Genomic DNA, 12000 nt, shown 5'->3' with positions numbered 1-12000 from the left:
TGCCAAAATTAGCCTCTAATTATAAGATTTTAGCAGCTTGCAAGTATTCAAAGGGTCATGAAATTTATGTAAAGATATTTCAGCATAAAAATATAATACAATATATAAATAACCATTTAAGGAGGACTCCTGGGCCAGTCACCTCTTCATTTTCCACTTGGGAGTTTCTGCAGTCCTCTAAAACTTTTCTAATATGCACCAGGCCCTCTTGATCTTGCACAATCTCATCAGCCCTGGGCCTCACACCTCTTCAGAGCCCAGTGCCCCTTTAGGTCCCCTGACTGGAGGACAGAGAGTTTCTCTTAGAAACTCCATATCTTCATTTCCAACTTGTCAGTCCTCTAGATTTGTTCACCATGTATCCCGGTACTCTTGTCCCTATCAATTTTCTTTTATGTGTTGTCTTCTCTCTTTAAACTGTAAAGTTCATAAGGGCAGGGTTTAGCATAGTCCCCACACATAGTAGGCACTCAATAAATGTTTATTGGCTGGCTTAAATAACTATATGTAGAAATTCAGAAGTGAACATACATACATACACATATACATAAACACGCACAAAGAATATGTATCTTGCTATGTTAAATCCTTGCACCATTGCTGAAACAAAGAAATAGGTCTAGGAACCATACAATGAAGTTGCCAAATGAGAGACATTTTTTAATAGTGATTTTCTCAGAACTACACAGGATAGTCCCTAAGCTAGGTCATCTTTTTTTTAAGATTTATTTATTTAGGAAGTTTTTCCATGGTTCTCTGGATGTGGATAGCGTTTTTTCTAACAAGTTTCTCACAAGTTCCTCTGGATTGTCCTGGATCATTGCATTGCTGCTAGTAGAGAAGTCCATTACATTCAATTGTACCACAGAGTATCAGTCTCTGTGTACAATGTTCTCCTGGTTCTGCTCCTCTCACTCTGCATCAATTCCTGGAGGTCATTCCAGTTCACATGGAATTCCATCATTCCTTTCAGCACAATAGTATTTCATCGCCATCAGATACCACCATTTGTTCAGTCATTCCCCAATCAATGGACATCCTGGGAGGGGAATTCTTAATGAGTTCTGATTTTATTTGGGGATTTAAGTCCTTTGACATCAAAATTCTGTCCTCATAAACATTACACACTGTGAGAGACTTTAAAATTTATCCCTTCTCACCAGTCCAATGGGCCTCCTTTTGGGCAATTCACATACTCATTAAAATGTTCTCCTATCTTCTGTGATGCTTTAACAATAACTTTTAATTCAGTCTATTTTTGAAATTATCATTTCTCTATTAATTATCTAACTAGTAATATAGAAACAGATTGATAATGTGCAGTTACTAGTCAACCTTTATGCATCTTTAACTGACTCTCAGTATAGACTGATTTAGAAGAGTTTCAGAGCACTATGAATGACATTAGGATTTCAAAACTGCAATGATACAGAAAAGTTTATATAAGTTGGATAATTTTTCCAGTTAGTCCTTCTCAAGGAATATGCACATAATCCTTGATCTTCCTGTCTGATCTCTACTATGACTACTAAGTTCCAACATGACCACTAACATGGAGACATAGGGGGAAATTTCCAAGATCCTGAAAGAAGGCATACATTCCTTTTCATTGCTTCCTACAGAGAAAGTATCCTTTGGACCATCAGTAACATTTGGAAGCAGATTCCAACTCTACTAGGCAAGCAGCCTAACAGTTAAACCTATTTAAATTTGAAGTTAGCATCTGAAGGAGATAGTTTCTTCTCCCTGGTAGAATTTGAGAAGTCATATATATAACTAATGGTTAAGAATGATATAGAAAGGATTTGTACTTTAGAGAGGGATGAGTCAGACAAGATGATCTCTGAGGTCCCTCCCAAATATAAGGTTCTATGATAAACCTGAAATCCAGTATGTATATTTATACATTTATTTTTCTATTAACAACCTTGACTAAAGTTCTACTCTGAGGCTTCCTCTTGACATGGAGATATGCCAGTGTAGACAACAAGTTCTGGTAGGGTCTTACCAAGATGTATCTAAAAAAAGACTGTCTATTCTGGTTAAATCAAAAGAAACTAAGGTTGATCCCAAGTAACAAAATTTTTTAACTATAGAAACTCATCAAACAATCTACTAAGTGTTGGAGAGGCTGCATCCTACAATTATACAAGGAAAACACACTCATATATAAAATCACAGATTCTTTCCTATTCCCTTCAGCTCTTTGATCCATAAACACTAGCTAAGTTCTCCCAGAGTTTCATGCCTTTGCTCCCTGTTCCCTATACCTACAAAGCCTTCCTTCCTTTTCTTCACCTGTTACATTATTACTCATCTTTAAAGATCAACTCAAATGTCACCCCTTCTAGGAAGCCTTCCGAACTCTACCCCTTAGTAATGACCTCTCCCTGCCACCAACCTTATAAAATATTTGTTTTGCAGCTCTTTTATGTACTTACCATGTAATATGGTATGTTATAACTGTGTTTTTGTCTTATCCTTCCTTACTAAAGTTTTGTATCTTATCTAAACATTAACTATACTAACACCTACCATAGTGCTTGCTTGGTAACTAACATAAATGCTTAATGAACATGTCATCTAATGAGTGAATTAATGCAAAATCAAAGCAAAGGGATTATAGTGAATGAGCCTTATTTTGCAATACCTGGCTATATCCCCATGCCTCCAGGTGCTAGACATATTTATAGGTCTCTGAAGTCATCTAAAAACAGTTTAAATTCTTATATTCTCAGGATGTCAGGAATTATGCAGGAAAAGGACATGAAACTCCCCTAGGGGCTGTTAACTGGCATCTGATCTGAAGGCTGATTGCTCCTTCTCAGGGAAGCTGGAGATGGTCACATAATTATATGGGGGCTGGGTAGGGGTGAATAGGTGGTAGAAATAGGAGAATATAAGGCATAGGTACTGCCTATATTCCACATAGCCCTGAGTTTAACTATGAAACATAAATATTTTTAAATCTGCTCTTAATGACCAGAAAGTAAAATAAAATGTAACATTTGCTCCTTTATACTCTGATCACTTGAGCCCACTGAAGCCAAAGTATATATATACATATATATATATATATATATATTTATGTCCTCTTTACAGTTTGTCCAATCCTTTAGGGGGAAGGATTTCAAACTCAAATCCCAATGGGAAGGAAATATGAACAATTCTGCTGTCAAAATCATTCAAAAAGTGTTCTATAATTTACTATAAAATGCTACTTGGTAGAAATAGATATATATATCAGTACAGTATTGTGTATTATCTTTCAGTGACTTTTCCTGTCAGATGCAACAGAAATTAGCTTTGTTGCTTAGCAAGTTTCTTGAAGAACCCTCACAGAATATGACTGCTGAACAGAGAATTCATGAAGGAATCTAATCAAAGGGAGAAAGCAATGTAATATAATCTCCAATGTTCTACAGGGCTCATTAATTGCAGAATTTGTTTTTTTTTTAAGCAGGAGTATATGAAGCATTTTTTCCCTTCTCAAAAATGACTGTTTTTAGCTAGCATGAAATAGTGGAAGCACAATAAGGCTTCTTCTTAAAGAGCTTGTCCAGAAAAAAAAGTTAAAAAAAAAGGGGGGAGGGCAGCTGGGTAGTTCAGTGGATTGAGAGTCAGGCCTAGAGACTGAGACTAGGTTCAAATCTGGCCTCAGCCAATACACAGTATTGACTCCAAGACAGAAGGTAAGGGTTTAAAATATATATATATATATATATATTTTTTTTTTTTTAAGTAATGATGGGGGGGGACCCATAATTTACCCATCAAGGAAGAAAATTCACTTTATGTTATAAAACAAAGTAGTACATAATTTTTGAAATATGCAATAGGACTGATGATCAAGAACTTGAATCTATAAAATTCAGGTTCTCCAAATTCAATTCAGCCTGTATTCATTAAGCTCCTGCTATATGCCAGGGACTGTGCTAAGTATAGGGAATACAAAGACAAAAACAAAACACTGCCTGCCCCCAAAGAGCTTTATGGTTGAATTTGCTTTATTGAAATATCTCTGCCCCCACACATATATATATACACAAACACAGACACACTTCATAGAAAAGTGTATATGACAGAAGCAAAATTCTATAAGCTATATGTCATTGAAATAGAAGAGGTCTTAAAAATCATCTAATCTAACCACATTCAATTATTTTTTTTAATTAACAAGCATTTTTTCTTTTCATTTTTCTCAACTTAAAATAAAAACAAAGGCCTTATTAGCAAACATGCATTTTTAAGTAAAACATTCAACCATTATGCATGTCCAATAATGTATGTCTCATCCTGAACCTTGACTCCATCATCTTATTGTAAGGACGTAATATAAATCTCATCATTATTCCTCTGAAATCATTAGTCATTGTACTGTTTCTAATCAACATAATCACCTTCCTTTTTCTTTTTAAACAAAAAAAGAAAATTGGAACTAGAGTTGTAAGGTGTCTTGATCAAAGTCACATAGCTGGGAAAGTGGCAGAACCAGGGCTGACTGATTTTTGTACAAGTAACATAGCTTAAACAATAGTCATGTTCCTGGCTATATATAATAATATGAGCAGTTTAGCTCTTCCTTTGATACAGCTTTCAGTCACCAGACCTTTGTTAAATTCAACTAAATCAACTAGAAAACAGCTAGATTTGTTTCAATAAAAGAATTTGGGGTTGGTTTTTTTTTCCATGTAGTCTGTAGGATAACTTGTCATTTTCTAGGGAAAGCTACTAAGCCCCATCTTGGCCCTCTTTCTTGATTATTTTCTAGCAATAATTACAGTAAGATTATTCCTAGTCTACAGAAGCCTCAATACTAGATACTCTGTATAGTAGTCTGGAATTTATACATAGGAATTTGCTAAGTTGGTTAGACAGAGTCTAGTCCTGCTTTAGGAAGCCAAATATTTCTAGGCAGGGAAAGGAAGAACACAATTTTTTTGTTTTGTTCTGTTCTGTTTTTTATGCATTCATAATTTTGCAATACTTTAAGGAATTGTGGCTGTCAATTTTTGTGGATTCCTGCACCACTAACACAAATCATCACTCCCCTGACCACTTGACTGATAAGTCTTTGAGAGTTTTTGAAGTCAAAAGCTCAGCACTGAAGAACGGAGCCCTTAACATAGTGCCTGGCACATAGTAGGAACTTTTGAAGTAACTATTGTTTGATTTGGTCTCTTCGAAGTTAGCAAGCCTCATTGATAGTCATGTATATGGTGAACCCTGAAGCCTTCCCCTCCCCCCAGTTCCTTACTAGAAAGTCTGAGGGCCTCAGGCAAAGCTGCTCTCTCAACCTCTCCACCATGGCTGACCTCTGTCTCTGTCTGTCTCTCATCATCCACCCCTCTTACCAGCAGCCCAATGGAAGTGCTTCCTTCCTCCCCTATCTGGTGTAAGGGGGAAGTGGGGCATGGCACTCAGTCTAGGTAGTGGAGTGGGGGGTGGGGCCTGGCACTCCATCTCTAAAAGGTTTACCATCACTGACTTTGGGTCAACTCTGCATCATAATGAGGCTTTGAGAGAAAGTTTTGTAGAAGAATAAGTCCAGTTCACATTTATGTAAAAATCTATAAGCATGTTTCCTAAGTGCCTACTCTGTGCAAGGTACTGTGCTAGGAGTTAAGAATACAGACAATAAGGTTAAAGAAGTGCTTCCTTTCCAAGAATCCTCTAAATGTAGTTACTATCTTACTTTACAGGCCAAAAAAAGGGTAGCTCAAAGATGTTATTTGCTCATAGTCACAAAGCTAACATTTTGAGTTAGGACTCCAACTAGGTCCTCTAACTTCAAGACCAGCGAATATTTCCTGAGTCCTCCTAGCAAACACTGATTACTATTTCATGAACCAAATTTAAAAAATAAATGAATTCTTTGTCTCAACTAGATCCTCATTCTCACCAATGGAAAAAATGAAATATTATTTTCATTTTCAAAATAAGCATGCTTCCTTCCAGTTTTGTAGAAAATTCATGACAATTATGATAAAGAACAAAAGTTAAAGGGGGGTGAATTTCTCAGAGATTTTTAACCCACATTCAACATAACTTGATATGGTAGCAAAAATAAACAAAAGTAAATTGTAAATCACAAAACCATACTCTGGTTAACTGAATCAGGGTAGTATTTTCTACTTGACTAAAATAGAGGTATGCCAATTCCCAAGTATGTCCACCAGAAATATGGAATTTCATTTTAATGGAGCAATAATCTCAGGAATTAGTTTGATAAGTATGACCTTATTTTTGTTGGAATTTTAATGTCCTCTCAAGAAATACTTAAATACATGTAAAGTATATGCACTGCAAAATGTATACACGTGCAAATTTTATATAATTTTACTATTATAAGGATTTATATAGTAATTAAAGGTTTGCAGACCTTACTTTTTTTCATTTGTGCCTCACCATCATCCTGTAAAGAAGGTATTACAGGTATCATTATCTCCATTTTGTAGATGATTTAACTTATAAGAGATTAGGTGATTAGCCCACAGTCACATAGTTAGTAATTGTCAAAAATCAGAATTTGAACCCTTCTTATCCAGTCCAAGTATACAAGTACAGCATATTAGACAATGCATCAGTTCACTTTCATCAATTCCTCAGTGTAATTTGGACACAGAGGATGTCATGCTCCTCCCTACTTTCCAAATGTTGTCATTAATTTTTGTTTTCTAGAAGAAACAGCTACTATTATCTTAAAATGGAAGTTAAACATCCTTTGGAGTTGACAGAATGAGTCTGAAAACAAAAGATTAGAATTTAAATCTAGACTTTATTAAATGCCTTCAAGTGCTGCATTATAGCTTCAGTAAATTACTAAATTTTTTGTGTTTATTTTCTCATCTGTCAAATGAACATAATAATACTTTCCCTATATCTAGTTTTCAGGGTTGCTATGTAGATCAAATAAAAGTAATTTACATAAAAGCTCCATATAAATATAAGATCACTACTACAGCAAAAGGAAACCATCCTCTATTAGAAAAGCCTACTGATGATGGTAACTTGTTCTTTGAAAAAAAATTTTATAAAAATACATTGCTTTAATATTAGATAAAATGAGTATTTCTTACAAATTATAAATGTTGAAAATTAGTGACACATAAACTAAATTGTATCTAAAATGAATTGTTTTTTAAACCTTATACTATGTAGGTTTTATCTTTAAAACTCACACTCTTAACTCCCTACATCCATTTGTCAAATCCTGGTAATTCTATCTCCTTATCTCCATTCCTAATGCCATCGATCCAAGTCAAGTTCCCATTTCTTCTTACCTGGACTATTATACAAGCCTCCTAATTTAGGGCTTCTGGGTTTTCTTGGTCCCAGTCTCTTCCCCATTAAAACTCTCCTTCATACAGCTGTCAAAACAACTTTTCAAAAAACAACTCTGACCATTCTCACTCTTCCTGGTTCAAGAACTTTCATATTACCACTAGGACAAATATAATTTCTAAAGAACTACGATTTAAGGTTCACCACAATGCTCCAACTTAACCTTTCTAGGATTAATTCACACCATTCCCCATCATTCACTATTAGGTTCCAGTCAAATCTGACTACCTCATTCACTTTCTATACTGTCCTGACACCATTTATTTACATTTTACAAGCCCATTCACTCACTCACTACCTGTTCATCTCTACCCTTTGAAATGATTTGCTTCCCTCAATCTTCAGCTCATATGCCATCTCTTTCCTAACCTCCTTAGGTGAGAGTAATTTCCCTTTTCCTCAAATTTGTTCTTAGCACTTTGTGCTTTAATATAAATATTCATTTTGTCATTATTTGCACCTCTTTTGCACCCTTCTGCCTCATCAATCTTTGTTAAGTGCAGTATTAAAATATAATGTGCTCACTGAGGGGAAAGACTTTTTGTTATATGCTTGCACCATCAGTACAGTGCCTTGTACACTGAAAAATTTGTTGGACTAAAACTATAAAGGACAATGATGAATTTGAATAGACAGGAAGCAAAAGCTTAAAAGGGCTTTTTTTGAACAAAAAATGAGAAAAGTTTGAAAAAAGATCAGAAAATGTATCTTTTTTTTTTAATGAAAAGTTCTGTCTCCTTTAAAAGAAGTGTATTCATTATAATACCTAAAGAATTTTATAATATACATGAAAACAATTTAAAAAGAGGAAAAAGTGTATATAGTTTCTATAGTGATATGAGAAGGCAGCCTGCAGATTATATTATGCAATCAAAGTACAGAGGGTATGAAAAAGAGTCATCTCCAACTTGGGTGTCACTAAAATGATTTCTAATGGTTTGAGAACAGACTTGTATCTGTCATTTTTAGCATCATAATATCTTTCATATACTCTCCTCCCCACTCACAGTCCTCTTACTTAGTTCAGGACTTTCAATACCATCTGCCCAAGTTATCTAAAAGTCTTCTAATTGGTTTCCCTGCATCGAATCTCTCATTTCAATCCATCTTCCACTCCCTCACCTGCCAAGATGATTTTTCCTAAAGGTTATGATCAAGTGTTACATCCTATATTGATGTGGTTATTTATTTGTTGTCTCTCCTATTGGAAAAGTAAGCTTATTGAGGGCAGGAACTGTTTCTGCTTCTTTGTATCCCTATAGTTGAAAATAAGACCTAGACTGCTAACAGTTAATAAATGTTTACTGATGAACTGATTGCCTACCTGCCATTACAGATACAAATAATTTCTGTTCATTGACCTGACCAACCATTCTGATCTCCTAATTTTACAATGGTAATACTCTACACTACACTTTTTCTATTTGAAATATAAGGAAATGGAGGTGGTTACTTTTTTTTTTAAGTCATGGGGATTTCTTGTTCCATTATCCCACTGGTCAGTTCCAGACTTTGGCCAACCCCAAAAGGCTTCCTTGAACTGTATCTCATCCCCCAATTCACATTCCAATAAATATGCTGAAGGCAAATGGTCTTGGCCCCAGGAGAGAGATAAATATGAAGTCATACAAACCCTAACTTTAGGGGGATAGGGGTACATAAGTGAATGCAGAGCAAATTATAATTAGAAAGTGCGTATCAGGGATCAGATCTAGGAAACAAGGAAAAACAAAGAAAGTTGGGATAATTCTAATTCATTCTCATTGGTCCATTTTTCTCATTCTTAGTCCCACTCAAATTCTGACAGATGATTCATTTTCCTGGTGGGAAAAAAAAAGTCTACAATACCAATAAGGAAGGTACTGAGTTATTCGGTTATTTTTTATTTGTTTTTTACCCTTCAACATACTCAAATGAAAAATAAATATACTGAAATTCCTGGGGCTGACTCAGACACTCAAATTCATTCACATCAGTCTCTCCCTCTCTCCTACCAGGATCAGTTGCTTTTCCATTGCTGCCACCTCCCAGGAATCCTGACCACGGCCAGAGCTTCCTAAAGCAAACACAGATTCTGCCCAAGGCAAACCCCACCTCCCCCCAATCTCAACGTTTCAACAACCAAGGTTGGGGGATGGAGGAGAATGAGGATGGGGGATAGGGATGGGAAAGAGGAAGAAAAAGAAGTCGGTGTGAGTTGGGAGAGGAGGAGGGAGAAAGGGCAGAGATGAAGGGTAAAGTAGGAGTGGGGGAGGGAGAGGTCTGAGGAAGGAAAAGGAAGGGGAGGCAGAAGGAGGAAAAGGGGGGGCAAAAGGAGGGAGGCTAAGAAAAATGAGGGAGGGGGAGCTAATGAGGGTAGGGAGGGAAGAGAAGTAAAGCGAAGAGGAAAGGATATGGAAAAGTGGTAGGGGAAAGGGAGGAAGTGAGGAGTAAAGAGAGGAGAGAGAGAGAGAGAGAGAGAGAGGAGAGAGAGAGTGAGAGAGAGAGGAGAGAGAGAGAGAGAGAGAAGAGAGAGAGAAGAGAGAGAGAGAGAGAGAGAGAAGAGAGAGGAGAGAGAGAGAAGAGAGAGAGGAAGAGAGAGAGAGGAGAGAGAGAGAGAGAGAGAGAGAGAGAGAGAGAGAGAGAGAGAGAGAGAGAGAAGAGAGAGAGAAGAGAGAGAGAAGAGAGAGAGAGGAGAGAGAAGAGAGAGAGACGAGAGAGAGGAGAGAGAGGAGAGAGAGAGAAGAGAGAGAGAGGAGAGAGAGAGGAGAGGAGAGAGAGAAGAGAGAGAGAGAGAGAAGAGAGAGAGAGAGAGAGAGAGAGAGAGAGAGAGAGAGAGAGAGAGAGAGAGAGAGAGAGAGAGAGACGAAAGGAGGAAGAAGGAAAAGGAAAATGGAAAAATAGAGGAAAAGCGAATGGGGAGGGGAAGAGGAATGCCAGGAAAGGAAGAATGGGGAAGAGGGAGGGCAATGGGGAGGAAAGGAGGAAAAGCAAAGAAGAGATGGGAGAAGAAAAGAGGTAGAGGCACGGAGCAAAGGAACAAGTGGGAGGGTGGAAGTGAGAAGGAGGAGAAAAATGAAGAGAAGGGGGAGATCCTGGCAAAAATGTTAAAAAGGGAATCCTGATCACCCCGTAGGAGAAACATCCTCCCAGTCATGCAAGGGGGAGGGGGCGCATTGGGCCGGGGCCATACGCCTAAGGTTCTCTGCTGGGCATGTTCACCGTGAGCGGGCTGTCCTCCCGGACCCGATGGAGGAGCGTCGCATCACCCTCTCTGGCAGTTTCCTACGTGGTGGTGGATAAAGGAAGAGAGGAGAGCTCCTTATTCACAACAAAACCCTTAATAAATAGAGCAGCGGCGCACCATTTGGCATCCTCAAGTTAAGCGATGTGCACGTCGGACTCCGGGAGCGGTGGCCCCGAAGGAGAGCTGCCTCGCCTGCCCCTCTCCCCAATCAGGCCCGCCTCGTGTCTCGCGCTCCCCGGTGCAGTTTCCCTGTTAAAGCTTCAACGGCGCTCCGGCCTTGGAGGTGGCTCTGGAGGGCGTCTCTCCCGAGGAAAAGCCCTCGCCCCGCCAACTCCTCAGCAGACACCAGCTGGGCCAGGCCAGAAAGAGGAGGAGGGCGCTGCAGCCCCGATTCGGTGGGGACCGAGGGAGCGGCCAGTATGCCAGGGCTGTAGAGACGGCTACATCAAAGCCCCGTTCCCCTCCCAAAACAGCAAAGTTGAGGAAAGATGCTGAAAGTGACTTGCTGTCCTCGCCTCTCCCCTCCGCCCCCGGGCCCTCGGGCGGAGCTCCCGGGGCCAGCCCGGTGCCCAGCACTCACCACGTGCCTGCCTTTCCATGGCCGGGTACGCGTGCTCAGCACGGGAAGAAGTCAGGAGCCGTCGCAGCCCTGTCTAACGTGCTTGGCGACGTGCGGGAGGCGAAAGGTGTCTGGGGCTGCGGTGGGTGGTTTGAAGGTGGGAAGAGGCTGGCCGGGCTCCTCCGCGTGACCTTCCTTCTCTCAGCACGCCACCAGGTTGATGTGGAGAAGCTGCCAGGGATGGTACTTGTGGTGGTGCTGGTGGGACTGGTGGGTGGCACCGCCGCCGCTACTGCCGCGGCTGCTGTTGCTGCCCCCGGCGGCCCCTTCCTTAGTTACCTACTTCCCTCTCGTCCACCGTAGCCTGACCCAGCGCGCGGAGGAAGCTCAGCGAATGGCGCCACCTACCGGCCATCTGTGTACAGCGCACGAAGAGCGCCGCCCTCGCTGTCACAAAGTGCCTCGAGCTTGGGCTGCCCAGACCCGTGCCTGCGATGTCTAGTCTGGAGGGGCTGCAGAGTGAGTCAGCTCTGCTTCTCCGATGCCGCGCCACCGGGTCGGATCTGGGGCGCTCCTGGTGGAGGGGAGGCACAGAACTGGAGTGAGTCTGGGATCAGCTTGCCAGAACACTGGAGACTGGGAAACTGAATTGAAGTTATCTCTCTACTCATTTACTAGCTTGATCGTAGTCAAGTCATTTAATTTTTCGGAGCTTCAGTTCAGTTAAAGGATGGAAATAAATTGAATGATAGGCTTCATAGGATTGTAGGCAAAATACTTTGCAAACCATCCCCATAAATTACTAATACCTACGAATGATTTAGAAAGAGCCCTCTCTTACAACCTAGAATGCCTTTGATTCTATCAAACA

At 39.7% G+C, this 12000-nt stretch overlaps 1 protein-coding gene across 2 annotated transcripts in view; it reads right to left on the bottom strand.

Moving 5' to 3' along the window:
* The window catches only part of TPD52L1 (TPD52 like 1), a 199922-nt gene extending 188432 nt beyond the window's left edge, over positions 1-11490 (bottom strand). For both annotated transcript variants that reach the window (XM_007484508.3, XM_056818724.1), the window contains exon 1: positions 11151-11490. In XM_007484508.3, the coding sequence (XP_007484570.2) occupies positions 11151-11169 (19 nt within the window). In that variant the 5' untranslated portion in view covers positions 11170-11490. The remainder of the gene's footprint in view (positions 1-11150) is intronic.
* Between the last annotated feature and the right edge of the window lie 510 nt (positions 11491-12000).

The sequence above is a fragment of the Monodelphis domestica genome, chromosome 2 (genome assembly GCF_027887165.1).
Source record: "Monodelphis domestica isolate mMonDom1 chromosome 2, mMonDom1.pri, whole genome shotgun sequence".
Taxonomy (NCBI): domain Eukaryota; kingdom Metazoa; phylum Chordata; class Mammalia; order Didelphimorphia; family Didelphidae; genus Monodelphis; species Monodelphis domestica.
The sequence above is the reverse complement of the archived record's forward strand: the minus strand, read 5'-3'. Positions and strand labels throughout refer to the sequence as shown.